The following is a 20,502-nucleotide window of genomic DNA, read 5'->3' as shown; positions in this document are numbered from 1 at the left end:
GGCGTGACTGTTAAGATTTTATGAAAGCATGAAATTGTGAAAATATTGAAAATATTTAAGCCAATTAATAACAGGCTGAGGAAACTGTTCATACATGAAAACAAATGACATTTTCTTCATTTGATTAAATAAATTGATTTTCATAAAATATTTATAATTTTGAAGAAATATTTTATTGCGACTATTCGAAATTTTGTTGTTAATGATCGAATGAAATATTTTTTGTATGAAGTAAATTTTTTTTCTCAGTGTACAACACCAGGGTATTTCTACAAAATCAACTCAATTCAACGGTGGCGAGGTCTCCTCTCACACCCAAGTATGGTAAGATTTCTTAAGTTAAGTGTAATGAGCAGCTAAACAACCGAGATTTTATTACATTCACGCCAACATTACACGGAGAGAATTTTTTCACTAAATGCAAGTAAACAGTGACAAGTCCACGTTTCGAAGTTTAGAAGTAAAAATATTTCTATTCGATAATAAATTTTGAGTTCTTGTAAGTCAACTTGATACTTAAGAGGTGTCTTAGTAAAATAATTACTGAGGATAACTCAAAAATTACTTACGACAACCCAAAATTCACTGTTGAACAGAAATATTTTTACTTCGAAACGTGGACGTGTCATTTTTTACTTACAGTTAGTGCAAAAATTCTCTCCGTGTACATCAATTAAATCTGATCATTTTTTCTTGAGTAGTTGAATAAAATCATGGAAGTGTAAATCAAGTTCACCAGTCAAATTTTTATATTTTCATAATCCTACTAATTTGAAATATTTTGAAAAAAATATCTTTTTTTATTTCTCTCTATTTGTTCAAACTCACGTTCCACAAAAAAAGGATCAATTTGAATCATTTCTGATAAATTAAATATTAAACTCAACAAATAACTTTCCAAGGTCAATAAGAAACAACTTATCAGAAAAATAAAAGAGTTCACTGGATAAGTGTAGAATTTTTTATGCAGTTATTCATCTTGAATCACAACTAATGATAACATCCTGAATGTACAAATGATTTTCCGGTAATTTTTTATTGCGATGAAACGAGATCCCCTTAGGAAACTGCGGACGTTATTACGATGAGTCCAAGCGTGTCATCCTTTTCACACTTGAGAAGTCTTCTTTTCTATTGGAAATTCTGAAGGTAACTATCCGAAACAAGATATCATCATCCGTTTTTCAAAGTATCTTTTCGCCTTTCTATCATCATTCATTTAAATATTTATTATTTTATTATTCACCAACGTATCCCTCCCACCCTATACCTCTATCTAATAATTAGCAAATGGATTTTAAAGATTGATTCAAGTCTGGAAACTCCCCACTTTCGTACTTCAATTTCTTCATCCAATCACACTATCTCCCTTCGTGCCGATCTTTTCTGTGTTTCGTCAGTCTCAGTTAAGCCACAACTTGTGATCAAACATTCTTTTTTATCGTTTAGGCCTTAAATTATGAAGATTTTATCATTGATTCTCATATTTTCTGGTAAATTTGTGCTCCACCACACCTAAAAGTTGCTATTGTTATCTATTTTTTAATTTTATTTTCATTGTTCTTCACAAGGACTCTTCAATTTCAATCAAGTGCAATCCGAAAGCTCGTCTAAATCACCAGATACTCAAGTGCCAAAGCTCAGACGTGAATCTTGGAGACGTTTGGAAGTAAAAAAATCAGAGAAGAAGCACGTTTTTGAGATCAATTGGCCTGGGAATGGTGATTTTGGAAAAAAATTTAAAGTCAATGTTCAAAATAATTTGAAAGGAGCTGAATCAGTACCGTCTCATGTGCTTGAACCACCTCTTCCTTACTATTCATCATCACACCAGGACCAACGAGTGGATAGTTATCGATCATCAACAACCCTTGAACCTCTACCACAGTCCACTTCAGCATCAACAACTGCAAAAAAATTACGTATTCAAGAAACAACAGAAACTTCATCAAAACGTTCATTTCTGATATCAGATCCAAGTGTAGAAACGCAATCGTTTGATTCCTTGCGGTCAGTTTTTTCGATCGGAAGTTCTAAGAGACCAAAAAACGTGGGAAAATCAAATAGACTTGATCACAAATCACAGGATATTAAGACTAAGTCTAGTGTAATCAAAACCAATCCATTGAAAGGATACTTTTCGAGGGGGAACCGCAAGTACCAATATCATGGGAGTGACAGTGACGAAATATCTGATAGAAGAAACTCGTGGGGTGACTCAAGAAATAGATATACTTGGACTAAAGCTCGTTCTACCAATCGGAATAATCACTTGAGGTTTATAGGTCAGTATTGAAAATCATTCTTATGATTGACATCAAAGAATCTTAATGAATTGAAAGTAAGCAATTATTTTTATAGTTCACGACAAATTGAAGGGTGATACAGTAAAACTACATGAGTCTATTTAATGTTAAGGTTTATAAACAAATTGTATTTTCGAGTGTCTCACGAATAAATCGTAAAAAGAAAAGAATTTTCATTTTTTGAAATGACATTTTTATGAATAATTGAAGAAATGTTTTAGAAACATTTTTTCGCATTGATTTTTTTTTATTTCTTACACAGTAGATATTCTTTGGAATGATCGATTTTCCGATAGGAAGTTATGATGGTGCGTCCGATTCTGCAAATATTGTCATATCTTTACGTTTCAAGGTCCCTAGAGTCATATTATATGTGGTTTTTAAGAGAATTTCTACATGCATACATACACAAAAGACTGCAAACTAGCGAACTAGCCAATTTTCACAATTTATAAATTTTTTTATTTTGAGATTATTTCGTGTTTTTCCAAATTTTTGTTACTTTCCCTTAGAACCTCCCACAAGTTACATTTTTATCAGCAATGATAGTAATTATGCTCTTAGTTGTTTGTTGTAGAAGCATTTTAGGAATTTATGCTTGAATGTTACTTAGAAAGAGAAGTTTTACATAAAAATGAACAACACAAATAAACACCAGTTTTTATCTAAATATGCTGACATATTGACACTAAACTCTAACAAAATAGTTAACTAAAAAAAAAAGATTAGCAATAATTTTTCTAATGATGTAGATTCTTCAACTTCTGAAGTGTTTTAAATTTTTTATGTACTGTTACAGGTATCATAATCTTCTCTGATCAAATTAATAATTAAATGAATAAAAACAATTATATTTCATCACAAATGTTGTAACTGATTAAAATTATTACAGAAAAACGATTTAAGCTTTATTTAAATATTAGATTTCTACATCTATTAGAGACAATAACTTTCTTATTGAATGACATGATAGCTTTTTAAATGTTAAAAAAGGAGAAAAAAGATAATTTATGTTACAATCAATGATAGTTCGAATGAAATGGATATGAAAAATTGGTCATGTTTATTGAATAACAACTCAAAATAACGTCCGAAATGTTTTTCAATTAGATTCTAGTGCTACATTTGGAGCTGTACCTGGAGTAGCCGGAAGAGATTATCCCATTCATCAAGAACATATTCATCTTCAATTAAGAAACTCTGCCAAGAGATTTACGTGCCCTGTTGATAATGATTCACACATCTATTTAGCTGATCGTGCTTCTCGTTGTCAGGTAATTACTTTGTTTCATTATTTAAAAATAAAAATTAATTCCTAAAATGTCTTAAATAATCATCAATCACCTTTTTTCAGATTTTTTATATTTGTTTTGGAACTAATGTTGGTATACCCATGGTTTGTCCTAATGGAACACTTTTTAGTCAAGAATTGCAAGTTTGTGATTGGTGGTTTAATGTCATTTGTTAATAATCAAAAATATACATCTTAAATAGACTTAAAATTTTTTTTTGTTTTAATAAATGATAATAATAATAATTATTATTCCACCAAAAAATCCATAAAAGATAACAATTTCATAGAAATAGGTTTGTTGTGAGTTGACCAAAATAAACAGACAATTGCAACAAACTGACAGAGCACAAATTAACAGTAACAAGAATTTATTGATAACACTAAAAGCTAAATACACAAGGATAAATATGTGAGTGAGAAGCTAATAGTCAATGTTCAACTATGGAAAGAATTTTTTGTACATATAATTATCACATTGTACTGTCGAGTAATCTGACTGTCTTAATGATGACGTAAATACAAAGAAATGAATATATTGGAACAACTTAATTTTGGTCTACTGTAATCAGTCGCGATTTTTTACTAATGCATGTTTTATTCCAGATTTAATGGGTCAGGGTATAAAAAATTGCGTCACTGTCTGAGTCACTAGAGACATTCACCAATATTGCACCTTTCTCAACGAGTAATGCTGATCTATAGTAATTCTATAACAAACACTATTACACACAAAATATTTACTTTCTTGTAGCGTCTAGGTCCTTAAGTAAGGATATCTACACCTAGAAATTAATTAAAGTAGTTTAATTAGCGTAGATGAGATATAAATTTTAGCCCTTTCATAGAATCGAGTCGTCCACATCGCAACATGGTTGTGAAATCAAAAGCTTTTAATTCCCATCACTAAAACAAGAGGTTGAATGGCGAAAAAGAGATTTTTTAATAGTGTTGCTCAAATTAGATTACAATAATTAATTTTTTATAATTTTATAGTTGAATCTAATTGATTGGCTTACAGTTGATAGACCAATTTTACACAGTCTAGAGCTCAAGAGACATTATTTCTCTAATTTTAAGCTTCATAAAATAGTAAGTAATAAGCTTGAAAGTTTTAATTAATCATATTTAATACATTCATTAAATGGTGGTCATTTATTGTGTAGTTTATCCTAACATTCACATACTCCAAAATATTTTTATAACAAAAAGAAATTTGAAAAATACCATCATCCACGAGGGTGTAATCTTGTGAAAGTAAATGTCTACTACTGTTAAACCCTCTTGACTTATTTCCCTTTGTTTCTCTAACAAGTCGCGCAATCTCAAATGTAAGTATCTATAATACATGTGCACCCCCTTATTGTGATCCAGGGGAGATGCATTTTTCATCTACAAAAAGGGGCTTTATATATTTTTTTTCTTCTATGAAGAGATGAAAATATCTTGAGGGCCTATATTACAGAAGAGTCACACTTAAACTGCATCACAAATCGAATGAAGGGTGTCATTTATTTATAGTATGTTGGAGTAGTTGTGGAATAAATAAGATAAGACACTTTACTTTCCCTTATTTTTATTCCTTGTTTTCTTATTTTTCTTGTGTATGTATTTGTAATTTGACTTTTTTTCATTCCCCTGCAGGATCAAGTAAGATTTTACTTGTCTCAAATCGTGTCTAATAATTTATCATGACTGAGATAAACACCATTGGGTGTCATTAACTTACGAGATCGTTAGCTAGGGTTTGATAAACATTTTTTGTGGTAGGACTGAGAAATTTCTTCAAGAAAAGAGGGTTGCTTTTGAAGTGTATACATTCCTTTGTCATTTTTATTATGCATTAATTCATTGAAAAATACATAATTTTAAAAATACTTTCTGCAAATAAATAAATATTCAAAATATTTATTAGCGTGATAATAAAATTACATACCTCAGTTTAACAATTAAGAATAAATAAACAACACAAAATAAATTGTTTATTTAATGAAAAGTTTTATTAAATATACAACCAATCTTTTTAAATGAATTCTAACAGATAATTCAACGTTTAAACTAATAAGCAAATATTATTCCTGACAAAAATATGAACTATTTTATTATTTTTTTCATTGCAAATTTACCGCAAATTTCAACTGATTTTTTTATCAAATAATTGTACACCGAAGAAAAAATTCACTGTGAACAACAATGATTTTTTCAATTATCAAACTAAAATTTTAAATAGCCACAATAGAATATTTTATTGTTCAACAACTCTTTCATTACATGCGAATTATTTTAAATAGAATCATCTGGATTTTATTATAATTTTTTTATTGGATCCAATGTATTTATTAATCTCAAGTAGATATTCTTATAACATTAAAAAAATTTATTGATTGAGCTTAGTAATGAATTAAATAAATGATTATTTATCATGATCCATAGTGTCTGGACAGAAAAGAATTCTTTTAAATAATTAATCAAACATCATTTATTTTTAAATTTGTCATCGTATTAAACTAAATGACAAAATATATTTTCCAAACAAAATATAATTTAATCAAATCAAATATTTTATTGTGAATATTTGAAATTTTTTTCTGTGTACATCAGGAGTTTCATAGTAAAGGTTCATTAATAATTAAAAAAATCTGAGATAAGGAATAATATATTAGCTTCTAAATACGATTTATAATGATTAATAAATATTTTATCGAAAAAAATGTTGAATAAAATATGACTGTAATACCTAATACCTTGTTATAACTGCAAAAAATATATCCCCCATTTAATAATGTTCACTAAGTCCCGTTTCATAATGAACCATGCAAAATTGATGTCCAATATGTCGTTTAGAAGTATAGGAAAAAAATATTAAACATCAGGAAACTTAATAAATTTAAAATAAGATTTGTGCATGACGAGAATACCATCACCATCAGGGCATTTTTTTTTTCATCAAGATTAGGTTGAAATCGATATTACTCCAACAGTACTTTCTTCACAGAGAGCATTAGATAAACAGGAATCGGTTGCTCGGTAACAATGGTTGCTAAAATAAAACAAATAATTTGAGTATAAATTAATTTCAATTAATAAATTAAATACAAAAATTGATGAAAAAGGAGATTACTTGATTAACTACTTGATGAATTACAAAAGTTTGGATCTCTTTTTCTTCTTCTTTTCACGCAGAATAACTCCAAGAAGTGGATGACGATTTTTGAGAGTTTTTGGGAAAGGTACTCTACTATTGGCTGGAGTAACTTCACTGCTATCACAACTCTTCTTCACCCATCCGGAAATCTTCTTTCGAACGATAATAGACCCTTGAGGAGTAATATTAATAGCTTGCCAAGGTTTATCATGTATACCAGTTCCAAGAACACACGTGAAATAATCAGAAGTGATGTGAGGAACAGCAACATATTTTTCACCACCAGCTTTTAGTTTACTTTTGCCATAAAAATCAAGCATTTGACCTTCAAAGTCCCTCGGATCAATGGTTCTAGGAACATCAAAAAGCCATAGTGCATCATCTTCACTTATATCAGGTACATTTAGCACGCATGGAGTTGTATTAATCTCCAATGACTCAGTTTCCATAAACTCTTCCAAGTTTTGTGGCCGTTTAACAACTTGTTCAGTTTCCACTGGTGTTTCTTCTTGAGTTTCTTGATCTTTATTTACTATTTGAACAAAAGTGTTATCGAGTTCATCATTATCAGTGGGTTCTTTCAATATACTCTTTTTTGGGCTTATGGAGTCAGATAAATTTGAAGGTCCTGGAGTACTTGTAATTAATGCATCAGAAGTAGTTGCATTATCTAGGATTATTGACTTACATTTTTTTGATCGTGATGGATTTTTCGATGATCCTTTATCCGTCAACGTCATGGATCTGTTTAGTTCAGTGTTAAGCTTGGTTATAGGATCCATTTCTTCCTTTGTGTCCATTTTTTTTAATCACTGTAATATTCTCGATTGTCTTCAGTTTTTGTTCCACACGAATAACTTTTATTTTTCCATAATAATTCGAAAAATATGCTCGTTTAACAACGAGCGATCAACTTTCACCAAGCTGGAGGTTAATTATGATGCCACGCCAACAACCATATGATTGAAATTACCATCAGGGGACGGTGAAAGTAGCTTATGTGGCGCCACCAAGGTATATTATTTCTTAGTTTCAAAAATAGCTCACTGGTGACACTACTGTACACTTTTAGACACTGATTCCAATAATTTAAACGTTTAATTTTAGTTTTTCATTATGTTAACATTTTTAAGTTAACAAAATGTAAAATACAATAAAAATATATTAATAAATACAATTTAAATGAAGTAAGTTATCATAACTCTAGTACTTACGGTAGAAATAAGAATAATTGTCAATACGAGGATTATAATTAGTTTTTAAGTATAAATTAATGTCCACTTACTAATGCTGTAATATTAAGAGTACAAAACAGTTTTATCTCAAATGACTCTACAAACTAAATAATTCCCATTAGATAAATCAATTCTCGAATAACATAATATGTCAAGCCATTCACAAAATTACATAAACTTTTTATATTTTCGATTGACAATGAAAAGAAAAAATTTATATGCCAACCGTTGCAGCTCACTGTGTATTATATGATGGATTCTATAATTGGCTTAGACTATTAGAACCTGAAGTGTTATTATAAATTGATTAACGGGATTTATTAATTCTTTTATTACACAAATAACATTTAAATTATTAAATAAATAACATTCAGAGGTCACGGCAAGATAAATGAACTGCATAGATGAAGATTGGAGAACAAAGTCATTCAGTTTATTAATCTGCATTTAATTCACACTACAAGAATAAATCCGATAATTGATTTAAATGAATGAGATTCAATGAAAAGAAATCAGTTCTCATAAATTACATAAGTAAATAAACAATTTAAAAATGTCATGATATTAAAGAGAATGATGAGCAGAAACATGTACGTAGGTTTTTTGTTATAATAATGCACCACCACCATCAGTGTAATTCGTTATGCATACTTGGAACGGTATCCGATACTAGAATTATCGAGAATATTATAGCAATCTCGAGAGCAAACCAAGTGGTACAGCAATGTGTATGTTAAAAAAATTATGTTACGAAGCGGTCTTATTACCTGCTATAAACGAGTAACATTATGATAAAGGTCCGAGTTCATTAGTAATAACTGATTAAGTAATCACAAGTGATAAAATGTTTATCATTTGTTAGATAATTTTTAAATCACTGATTCAAGATATTCCATAACCAGGTGGCGGCTGACTTATCTAAGAATGTTGTTTTATTGTTTTAACGAGAAGTTAGTTATATTACTTGCTCTAAAGATATAAAAACTTGGAAGATTTGATTAAGGTTGTGTAGTTCGTTAACAGACCTTTTTTTTAACTTCCCATTAGGAAGTTATTGTAATTGGGTCGATTGGTGAAATTGGAATTTTCATTAAATCTCCACGTTTCAAGATATTTGCAAGCATACTGACATATTTTTAGAATGTATGTATGTATGTATGTGTGTATGTATGTATGTACCTACGTATGCACGGACGTCAGCATTTTTTTCGTTTTCGATATCTTAAGAATGGATCAAGACAACAACTTCAACTAAAATTAATTCGAAAGATATTATTATAAAGAAGATCTGAAAGAAATTTGAATGAATTCGATAGAGCCGTTCTTTTTTTATAACAAAATAACTCATAGAAAAATGAAAAGATTAGCTGTTTAAAATACTTTTAAGCCAAACAATAATAATTTCATTTGAAAATTAAGTCGATATTGACTATACATTATTGTTCACAACCAAATATGACTCTTAACAATCACGCATTGTTTATAACAATATGAATTTGTTATAAACAATTGAAAATTGTATTTATCGATTAACTGATGCGTATATCACATGGATTTGAATGTTTTCAACAAACATTGATTACAACTATTTAAATTTGTTATAAACAATTACTAATGGGAAGTTCGTCGTGTTAGCACAGACAAAGTGTGCTCAGACCTATTTTTTTTTTAAATATTTCAATGAAAAAAGCATTAAAATCATTATAGCATGATGTATTAAAAAGTAAGGTAATTATTCGGAAGTGGGGTCCACCCTATTTTTGGCTATAAAAAATCGAAAAATTGACATTTTGACATATTTTTGTCAACAGTAAATTATCTAGTTGTTTTTTAAAGTTTAAATTACTTAATTCTAGAGTATATCAGTTTATAGTATTTGGTTTTATTGTTTTACTTTTAAAACTTTTATGATTAATACTTATTGACAATGATAACTAATTACCCAAAGTAAGTTTTCTTTCACAATAATTACTTTATTCATTTCAAATTAATAAATTTTCTCCTTCTAACTCTTTAAAAATGAATCACACGATTGACATTTAAAATTGAATTAGTAAAATTTTTACTGGTTTATTTAGTGAGTTAAAATTATACTGGAAAATAAGCTATTTCAGATCTGTTTACTGATTGAATCAATGAAGATGATGAAGGTTTATTTTGCAGCAATAGTTGATGATGTTGAACATGTCAATATTAATATTTTGTTGATTATTTATCGATATCTAGAATACAGTGAGCACATGTGAAAATAAATCAAGAGATTTTTAAAATAAAAGTACAACCAAAAAGGATGCTTCTATCTCTGCATGTAAATATCACAAGTGTCGAATTAACAGAATAGTTGATGGTTTATTGATTACTTCTCTAGAGCATATTTTTTTATTTAAAGGTTTGATTGATAATGTGTTGAACTAAATTTCCAATAATTATCACTTTTAGATAGATTAAATTAATATTAATAAATTTATGGAAACTTATATCAGCACATTTGATGAATTTTATTATTCACTAATTCAATGAGCAAAATTGATTAAATCAATCCGAATACGTCTATCTCATTGAATTCAACCAGTAAAATTTTATTAATTACCATAAGTCTATAAAAAAATATTGCAATTAGTAATAATTCACTGAACATAACGAAATGTTTACTGATTCATTTGTAAAGAGCACTTTTGAAGATTCTATCTAGTATCCAATTATTCACTCCACAATTTTTCCCAATTATTGTTTATTCAGACCAAATATTATCTTTTGAATTGAAAATCCAAATAATAGTTAATAAAAATGATAAACTTTGATAAATAGTTTACTTCTATAATAGCTTAGAGAAATTTGCAAACTCCTCCAAAAGTTAGCCAACTTAATACACCTTACTCCAGCTGTATTTGCCAGTAATTCTCTTGTGATAAACTTACGCAACATCTTGGAAACAATTTCATTCAGAATTGTTAATCACCATCTGAGGTATTCCATAATCGACTTAATATCTAAAATTAATTTCCGAGTTTCGACAATCTCGAAAGCGGAATTATCATCCTGAGGCAATATATTGTGTAATAAACTGGACCTTTCCGTCGTTCAGACGTTAAATCTACGTAGAGAGGACGCCTATGCATACATAACGGGCTTTGGAGCAACAGGCGGTACTTGGAAATTTGCATTCCACAGGGACACTTTGTCTCGCCGATAATTGATCCAATTACCAAAGGATCTTTCCATTCTACCTCCATAATCCTTGATCAGATCGTCTCGCGTCAGGTCAATTCGTCCAAATCGTGATTCTTCCTTCTTCGTCCTTTCTACCATACAACTCCATTCTCCTGTTTCTCTTTCTCTTCTCGTGACATTCTATTTCTCTCCATCATTACTTTTTTATTTCATTTTATCTTATGTCCTCGAGATGTCTAGATCTCATTTAATTCCTGACCCAATCCAATCAGTCCCATTTATTTAACTATTCCAGCTATTTAAATTGAGACGAGTAATCCTCATGGTAATTGGGGTGAACCTTTTCAGCTTGGATTTAGATGTAGATTATTTTTTTATTTTAAATGGAGAATTTATGATCGAATAATCTGTAAACTGATTAACAAAATTATTTTGTGGACTTTTGTTGATTTTATTTTCCCAATGATTTAGGTTATGATTTGTTGGATTATCAAAAACGAGATTGGTTTTGATACAATTAGTTGTTTATAAATAAAATAGTAAAAATACTAACAGAATATTAATGAAATATTTTTGAATAAAGTTATGAAACATGTAAAAGTCATATTTCACGTGCATGTAAATTAAAAAAATTAATTTTTTACTATCGACTTTGAAAAAGTTATCTTAGAGCACTGGGATTATTAATAAAATAAAAATTTATTTATTTATTAAACTTGATATCTTATTTTCTTATAGTAAATTAGTGTGTAATCGTTTTAATTAAACTACAACATATACATACATATAAATACTATTAATAAATATTTATTATTACATTCACTAAATTACTTTTGTCAATTATAATACAACTTTCCATTGTTGTTTTTGTCTGAGAATATCCGAGTAAAAATAAATAGACCCAAAAGAAGCCTAAAACACGCCCAAAATGAAAAATAAGCCCAATACAGGCCTAAATTTTGAAGGAGCCCAATTGAAGCCTATTTTCTAAGATCATATTCGACAATGATGACAATAAATTATCACAAATGTAAATTTGTAGCACCGAAAGTTAATTTGATGATAAGTTTTTATGATAATTTTTTTTCTTTTCTAGATTTTTAAAATATTTATGGGCTTGGATTAGGCGCGTTTTAGAGCTAGAAAATATTTTTGGGCTTGGATTGGGCGTGTTTTAGACCTGCAAAATAGTTTTAGGCCTGAATTGGGCGCGTTGAGAGCCTGAAAAATCATTTGGGCTCGAATTAGGTCTCCTTTAGGTGCGCTCAAAAACTGATCATTTTTACTCGGGTAATCACTTGTATTTTTTAAATTAATCTGGTCTTAACTTATTGTTAGAGATCACAAAATATTGTAATGCATTTTAATTTTCATTCTTTAATAATTTTAACAACTTATTCATCATCTAGATGCCATTCATCTATTTCTTTCTTGATAAATAATTACAAAAAGTAAAACATAAAAATTTTTATCTTTAACAATTTGCAATGTATACATGATATATCTCAACAAATGTGACTAAGCATTGAAAAATTAGGGTTTAAATCACAATTTAAGTACAGTACTAACGACATTTTAATGAATGTCTGATGTACGGAAAGGCGCAGTTTAAGATTGGTAATATATCCCAACAAAAGGCATACTATACAGTTGATATCATTAATTGAATTCAAGGAAGTCTTCCCAAAAATTAAACAACATAAAAAAAACAAGTAAAAAAGAAGAGTGATAATAAAAATGTAAATGAAGGAAAGAATAACCGATGATGTAACATTTTTTTACATTATTCAAATGAGATGAAGGGAATTAATTTAGAATTGGTAACAGGTCGATAACCTAAATATAAAAAATACTTACCAACTGAACAGCATGAAAATTAGCTTAGAATTCAATTCTTCTTCATCCAAGATCGAAAAAAAGGGTCAATAAAGTTCTTTTGGAGGTTTAATATACTTTATTTATTGCAACAAATATCTTGGAATACTTATAAAGGTATTAAAATTAAGTACATTATCGAGAAGTCGAAAATCTGAGGATCAGTTTGAGAAGAGCTTGATTTAAGAAAATTTATTTCGACTTCCGGAACTTCAACAACCAAGGTTTGAATGAAAAGAATAGAAAGTGCAAACGTAGACCTAATAATCCTTTATTTGCAGGAACAACAACAAAGTAAAGAAAAGGATAGCAGAGTTCTAACTTTGGAAAGCTAAAGAAAAAGACTTTAAGCAGAGGAAAATGGTTAGACGATTGGTAAAAGAGAATAGAAGTGGGTGAAGGAAATTTCTTATACTAGGAAGAAAAGGATGAGGATAAAGACGCGGATGAGACCTCCGACATCATTTTCTTTAATGTTTTTTTTCCTCTTTCTTTTGCCCAAGGTATAAAACATAAACGAGTCGTGCGGTTATGCCACAGCTGACCGTTATTGAGACTGAATGTAAGGTTATTTTTCTGCTAAAAATGAAAAAGGGAAATAGGTGAGATGCTAAATGGTCAGTGAAATAGGGACAAATAGTTGTAATATGACATTCTATTTGAGAGATGATCGCTAAATAATTTTATTAACAATAAGATCAATGCTCCAATTTGTTAGGACTCATAAATTAACTATTGTTCACTTGATAAATTTTATTTTATAATTAAAAAATATTATTTTATAGAGATGTTGATTATAAATGGGCCTTATTAAGTATTTATCTGTCAAAGCCAGAGAATTAATTTGCACTGGTAGTAATAGTATTTCTCTCAAGTAATTTACAATAAAATGATTTATTAAATATGTTTGATATTATTGAATCCATAATTTACATTTCCATATAAAAAATTTGTATAGAAAATATTCAACGTCTCTCAATATTCCGGATCTTACTTTGAAAGATAAACAATATGTTGGTATATTGTATTTTTGAGTTTTGAATAGTTTAAAAATTATTTTTATCAGTAAATATAACATTATAAATTAATTTGGATTCGCTAGATGATGTTAATTTTTTTATAGAACCATTCTATAAATTTAAATAGATTTTATTAAAAATATTCCATAGATATCTATAGATATCCTATTCTCATATATGAGAATAGGATATTAATGCATAATTAACATCCATAAATTATTATATAATATATCACTGAGCAAAAAGTTATCAATATCAATGCAGTATTTGATCAAATAATTATAATTCATTATTTAATTAGAAATTGTTTACTGAAAAATAATTGAATATGTAATGAAATGAATGAATTATTGTTAAAACCAATTCATTGGTTTGTTTCTTGCTTTTATATATATATATTCATTAAATTTACTTAGTGCCTTTTTAGGTAAAAATAAAAAAGTAAAAATAGACTAAAAATTTATCGATTTTTCTATGTTAGAAAACGTTAAAAAATTTAACTTCAAGTAGACTAAGGAAGTGAACAAGAAACAGAAAGTGACGAATAAAAAAAACTTTTAAAATGATCGAAAAATGGATCAAAACTAAATTAAAATCAGACTGAAAAATATCAACTGAATTTAGACGGGAAAAAGACTGAATATATTTTCTCTTTTATAATTAATAGGAACAATTAAAATTATATGAACAGAATTTGATTTAAATTACAATGAATATAAAAAGTCCACATGACTAACACTATGATTTGCAGTGAACTTCCCAGTGAAAAAAATAAAAAGATTTCTCACAATACTACAAAAGTTTAGAATTCTCTAATTACTATTTTTGTTCTCTAAAACTATTTTTTTATTTATAAGATATTCTTATCACATTTTTTAAATGCAGTTGTTGATATCATTTTTTGAAACACACATACTTACAGACGTCCACTTAAATACTGTTGCAGTTGACTCTAAGAACCTTGAAATGTGGAAATAAGTTGGGATTCGCAAAATCAGACCCATCACAATAGAAATATATTTATATTACACAAAAAATGTACATTTTTAGAATTAAATAGTAATTATGTTAGGATTCTAGCCCAATTTCAATTGTTAAACATTTTTTACGAAAAGCAAGATATTTAACTAGGAATTTTATAATAGTAAAAGTATCCAATCTATTAAGTGATGTTTAAAAAAACCTAAATTCCAATAGAACATTATCTTTAAATCGTTTCTATCAATCACTTTCTTTAAAAAAAAGATCTAAACATCAACCAATTGTTAAAGCATAGAACTGCACGAAACTGACCGTTATTATCGTCTGAATACGATTCTTCGTCAACGAGGATGAAAAAGAGGACGAGAAAGAACATGGAAATATCAGAAAATAGTCGAAATACAGGTAAATCCGTTGGGGTTCTCTGAGTTCATGTGGATAGCAGTCTCCCTCTGGTAAGTTTAAATGACCTTAGAAATGGTCGAAAAAGAGAAATTGGATGGAATCAAGTAAAGTAGATGGGATTATAGCACAGTAGGTTTCAACTAAGTGTGCGTGCGGTCCAATCGCACGTGCGTTGCTACTTATTTTAGCTTCTTTAGTTCTCCAGGTCATCTGTGGACGACCACACAAGCATTCTTGGTTTACTTTAAAACATTTTATATGAGAAACTGTATTGTGAACACAAGATATCAAGGATAAATTGTGTCAGCTGGTTGATGTGGGCGTTGATCAGGAAGAAATATCTCCACCTGCTTGTCTATAGAAATTTTTTATTTTGATACAAACAAGAAATAAGTAAACATAAAATTAGTTAACAATTTTTTGGCCTTCTGTTCAACATTTTAGTGGGAAGTTATTAGAATCAATGCGATTTTACAAAGTCCGAATTTTAAGATATCTTTCCATTTCGAAGTCCCTAGAGTTAAATGATACGTTTTTTAAGAGAATGTCCGTGTGTGTACATGTACATATGTACGTTTGTATTTAATTTTAGTTGTGTGAATCTTAAAAAAAATGATGATATATTGACGTAAAACCAGTTTTATTCAATGCAAAATTATGTAACTTAAACCTGATTGAATTTTAAGCAAAATTGATCAAGTAGTTTTTGTTGTGTAGACCTTCGGGCTCGCACCAAGACAAGATGTTTTAGATAAAAAATTAGCCATGATAAGATGAAGATGAAGGAAAAGTTGCTGTTTTAATGCATAGAAAATTTTTTAATTACGTCATTCAAAAATAGCCTTACACATTAACAAATTTATGGAATAATTTAATCCAAATGCTTTTTTAATAATTAAATGTACTGAAAAAAATGGAAGGAAATTTTTTAATTAGTCTGTCACAGTTTTTTTTATATTAACGTAAAGTAACTAAATGTTACTTTTATATATCAAAGAACTAATTTTTTTCTTCAATTTTCTTCATTTTTTTTAAACCTCTGTGAAAAAAACTTTCTTAATTCAATGAAAAACTTATTCCATCTCGCGGGAATATAAAATCTCAACCGTTTATCAAGATTCCTAAGGGACTGAAAAAAAAGTTATTTGAGATTTTTTTATATCAAGTGACCCACAGATGGTGGCATATTTTTTTTTTATTAAAATGTCCCTAAATTAAAAGTATAGAACAAAGAAAAAATTCTATTATCAAATTTAAATAATAAATTTGTTGTTAATAATCTAACTTAACTATGTAATCCTTAATAGTAATGTTTGTACTATTTACATTTGTGCGATTGTCACATACAAATGTCAATTGTAATCTCCAGTTGTTTGAAAACATTGCGAAAAATCAATAGTAAAAATCGTACAAAATATTTGTGTATTCACATTGGAGCTTCACTAAATGTTTCTGTTATTTGAATTGAACAATAACTGTTTGGCATTTCATCTGTATCTGGTGTTATTTCATACTTAGGTTCAGCTGCTATTGGATCTTCAACCTCAAGTGGACTAACAAAAACTTGGCTCGTATCTTTGTTCCTTACATACTTTTTACGGTTTGAACAAACTTTGTTTATGTGTCTTACAAATTCTTTGGAAGGTAAGATCCAACCGAGTCTCATGTTAACTAAATCTGAAAACCACAAACAAAAAGGTGAAATCCAATTCAATTATTCCTTGAACCACTATTTATTTATTTATTTATTTATGTATTTGAGTAAACAACTTTTAAGTTAACACATGAATGACAGAGAAAAGTTAGATTAGGACCGGGTAAGTTTGGACTGTTTTGGAGTAAAGAGAAAAAAACTTGTGGAAATCACACATAGACTTAGTATAGTGTTGCTCTCTCACTTTTATGATAACTGTAGCTACTTAGAGAGTAACAAAAGTAGACGTTACTTAGTGTTGCGACAGATTGTTTATCCGACGTTGTTTAAAATATGTATTAATTAATTTTTTATCTTTAAATGTATTTGTAGAAATTTGATGAAAATTTTAATGAAATTACTATTCTATCAATGTAATGACTATCTTTCTTTGTCTATATGAATGCTTTTTATTGAAGATAGTGTAGTCGGTAAGAAAATCGATCAAGTCAATTGTTAGTAGCTATATTCTGTAACACAGTGATCGAAATTACTTTTAGTCACACATCTTTTTAATATACTCTGTTAAATAATATTATTCAAAATATGAAGCTATTCGAAATAGTTACGTATTTTTTATTTATTTTATTAACGATTTTATTAAAAGTTCAGAAATTGGTAATCATTATTTTTCAAAATTAATTTAATATGTATCTTACCATAAATGGCACGATAAACATTAGGATCAATCCCTTGAGCCCCTCTTCGTCCTTTGGCTGATAAAAAGGCCAATTGTTTGCCATAAATTTCAACTAAAATGTCGGTCGTTAATTTTTTCCAATCTCCAAGATCCTGATTTCTATAGAAAACAGCATTGATTGTCATCGGAGGTAGGAATGCACCGAGACTTGAATGAATATTTGTCTGCAAAATCATATTAAAAAAATAATATCGTTTATGAGAGAACTTATCACATTATTTTACAAAAATGAAGCCCTAAAAAAACAGTATTTTTTTTTAAAAATAGCATACGAAAAATGGGTAATTTACCTTATCCTGATCGATAATTGCTCGTGGATCCGGTTCCTAAGTACACAAAAAAGAAGCATAAGATTAATTATTACCAAGAAAAGACATAAATTATTTAAATAAATACAACCATTAATCTCATGGCAATTACCATAATCATTTCTTCGTGTTTTGAATTATTTTGTTTCTTCTTGTAAACTTTCTCCATTACGACTACCAATTTTTTAAGAAATTGAATATTTTCCAAAGTCACTGCAATTATTATTAATAATTGAAATTAACAAATTACTATAAACAAAAGAATAAAAAAACAAATTAAAAATTTACCATTAGAAAGTAAATTATGCATTGCATCAGACTTATCAATTGATTCAGAATTAATTAAATTGATGTCATCATCATCATCATCATCATCATCATCATCACTACTGGATTCACTACTTGAATCACTATCTTCATCGTGGACATGCGAAATAACAGCTCTATTATTCTTTTTACCATCCTTTTGTTTTCTCTGCTTACTAATTTTTATTTTTGCAGCCTTCCTAGCGGAAAACAGTGAATCTGATCGACTGGAAATTGAATTGCGGATATTTATTTTGTGTGGTTTATCCAGAAGTATTCCCGTTTCTGTGTCCACTGATAAATGATTCAATTCCGCTTTATCTTCTGTTGAAAAAATATTTAGCTTCATATTAATTAGTTATTTTATCTAGAATTATTGAAATTAACATATGGAAATTTCATTTTTTCTATTCAATAGCTAAATCAATGATTGAAAAAATATTATTTTTAGGTTTAATAAAATAATTATTTTTTGAAACTTATCCTTTTGGAGTGGAACAATATCTTTGATTCAATTGAAAATAAATAGTTCAATAAACACACTAGAATATTAAATATAAAATTACCTGTTTGTCATTTTTCCAGAATTTATTTATTTATTCTAAAATATTTATTCAAAAGATTATCAAGTATGTATGTGATTGTATAAAAATAATATTGTAAAATATTTAAATCTCCTCAACTGTCGACTATATTTATTTATAACAACACTTGACTGATTTGCTTCGGTTAGTTTACGACTGGGATTAGATCCAATTAGACATCGTATTTTTTTAGCATTTTTGTTAAAAAGAAATGATTGAAATATTTATGAAAAGAAGATGACAATATATTAATGATAATTACATTAACGAGACGACGACTAAAACTACAGTAAAAGTAGGATCAAGAGAAGCCCAGCATGTATACAAGTGTATCTACTCATAAAGGACCGATAATCAAAAGCAAATAGCCCGAGAGAAAAAGTATGGAGTGAGAAGGGCATTCATTTTTTTCCCTAGAGCATCTTTTGAAGTCGGAGTCGCTTCAGCTTCTACTAAACTGAACTGCTCATCACAGCTGTACTGTCACACATATTTTATCCTATAACAAGCCACTACTACCCACAATCAAATTCTTCCTCACTTGTTCTTTCTCTCTCGATATTCCTATATCATCCTCATACAACCACAAGCATGCTTTGCCGGTATTTTTCAGACATGCGTGTAGAATTTACACTCAGCTGGCTGCACATCGCGCCGCCTTGTGGTCATTTCAACTAACTTACATGTAAACCACAAATGAATCACATGATCAAACTTGGATAAATGTTTATCGAAGATTGTTGATGATTTAATAAATTAATTAACTTACTTGCTATGCATACTATTTTTGCTAATCTTCTTTCGATAGTTCCTGTGACACCGTTTCGCCATTTTAACGTAACCACCGCGTGCTCCTTGCGACACTTTTTAGGTATTGCTGCACACTTTATGGTGTCTGTATGGCGAGAATTAATCCAGTAAATTAACGCATAGCCTTTACCCATCGTTTAAAAATTTTGTTTTCTATTTTTTCTTTGGAAGTTTATTTATTTAACAGTCCAAATATTTATTGTTTTTATGAAAGTTTTATTCACAAATGAATATAATAAATAACCTCCCCTACCTATCGAGATCAGAGGCCTACTGACAACCCGGAAAGCTTGAGTAGGACGTTGAGGTTTCAAGTAGGTCGACTGTTGGCAATTTGCGACTGCGTCACTGGTGTTTACGTCCCCCTCTACCAATTGGTTGACAATAAAACGATCATAGCTAGAAGAAGGTTGAGAGCAGGCTTGGAATATCGACCTGCTCGACCTTCTCATGTTTTCAGGTAGCTGCATTACTTCTGATAGTAAGTTTAATGGAATTTAATTCTATTCAAAGCGTTAGGCGGTACATCATTCCATTAGAAATGCATATATGTTTCCAAGTAAATCTTCAAAGTCAGGGGTATGATTGAAGTCATGAGAAAAATCATTTGGTAACTAATAGCGGAGAATGAATAAATGTTGAAGTTGGTTGGTATTTTTGTGTACGAAAAAAG

The 20,502-nt window shown here is 28.9% G+C and overlaps 3 protein-coding genes across 3 annotated transcripts; 1 reads left to right on the top strand and 2 right to left on the bottom strand.

Annotated features, from left to right (window-relative positions):
• The first annotated feature begins 1,412 nt into the window (after positions 1-1,412).
• On the top strand, positions 1,413-3,781 carry LOC118073065 (uncharacterized). Its single transcript, XM_035093360.1, has 4 exons — positions 1,413-1,493; positions 1,572-2,285; positions 3,417-3,580; positions 3,661-3,781. The coding sequence occupies exons 1-4, from the start codon at positions 1,460-1,462 to the stop codon at positions 3,772-3,774; spliced, it is 1,026 nt and encodes a 341-aa protein (XP_034949251.1). The 5' UTR covers positions 1,413-1,459; the 3' UTR covers positions 3,775-3,781.
• Positions 3,782-6,237: 2,456 nt separating this feature from the next.
• LOC118073067 (uncharacterized) lies at positions 6,238-7,721 on the bottom strand. Its single transcript, XM_035093362.1, has 2 exons — positions 6,719-7,721; positions 6,238-6,637 (listed from the first exon to the last, which is right to left on the bottom strand). The coding sequence occupies exon 1, from the start codon at positions 7,540-7,542 to the stop codon at positions 6,739-6,741; it is 804 nt and encodes a 267-aa protein (XP_034949253.1). The 5' UTR covers positions 7,543-7,721; the 3' UTR covers positions 6,238-6,637; positions 6,719-6,738.
• Positions 7,722-15,794: 8,073 nt separating this feature from the next.
• Positions 15,795-20,108, bottom strand: LOC118073056 (uncharacterized). Its single transcript, XM_035093333.1, has 6 exons — positions 19,789-20,108; positions 18,418-18,759; positions 18,242-18,342; positions 18,112-18,147; positions 17,781-17,985; positions 15,795-17,105 (listed from the first exon to the last, which is right to left on the bottom strand). The coding sequence occupies exons 1-6, from the start codon at positions 19,961-19,963 to the stop codon at positions 16,855-16,857; spliced, it is 1,110 nt and encodes a 369-aa protein (XP_034949224.1). The 5' UTR covers positions 19,964-20,108; the 3' UTR covers positions 15,795-16,854.
• Positions 20,109-20,502: the final 394 nt, after the last annotated feature.

The sequence above is a fragment of the Chelonus insularis genome, unplaced genomic scaffold (assembly GCF_013357705.1).
Source record: "Chelonus insularis isolate UGA/USDA-ARS -01 unplaced genomic scaffold, ASM1335770v1 contig_95_pilon, whole genome shotgun sequence".
NCBI lineage: Eukaryota > Metazoa > Arthropoda > Insecta > Hymenoptera > Braconidae > Chelonus > Chelonus insularis.
This window is presented reverse-complemented; position numbering and strand designations above follow the sequence as displayed.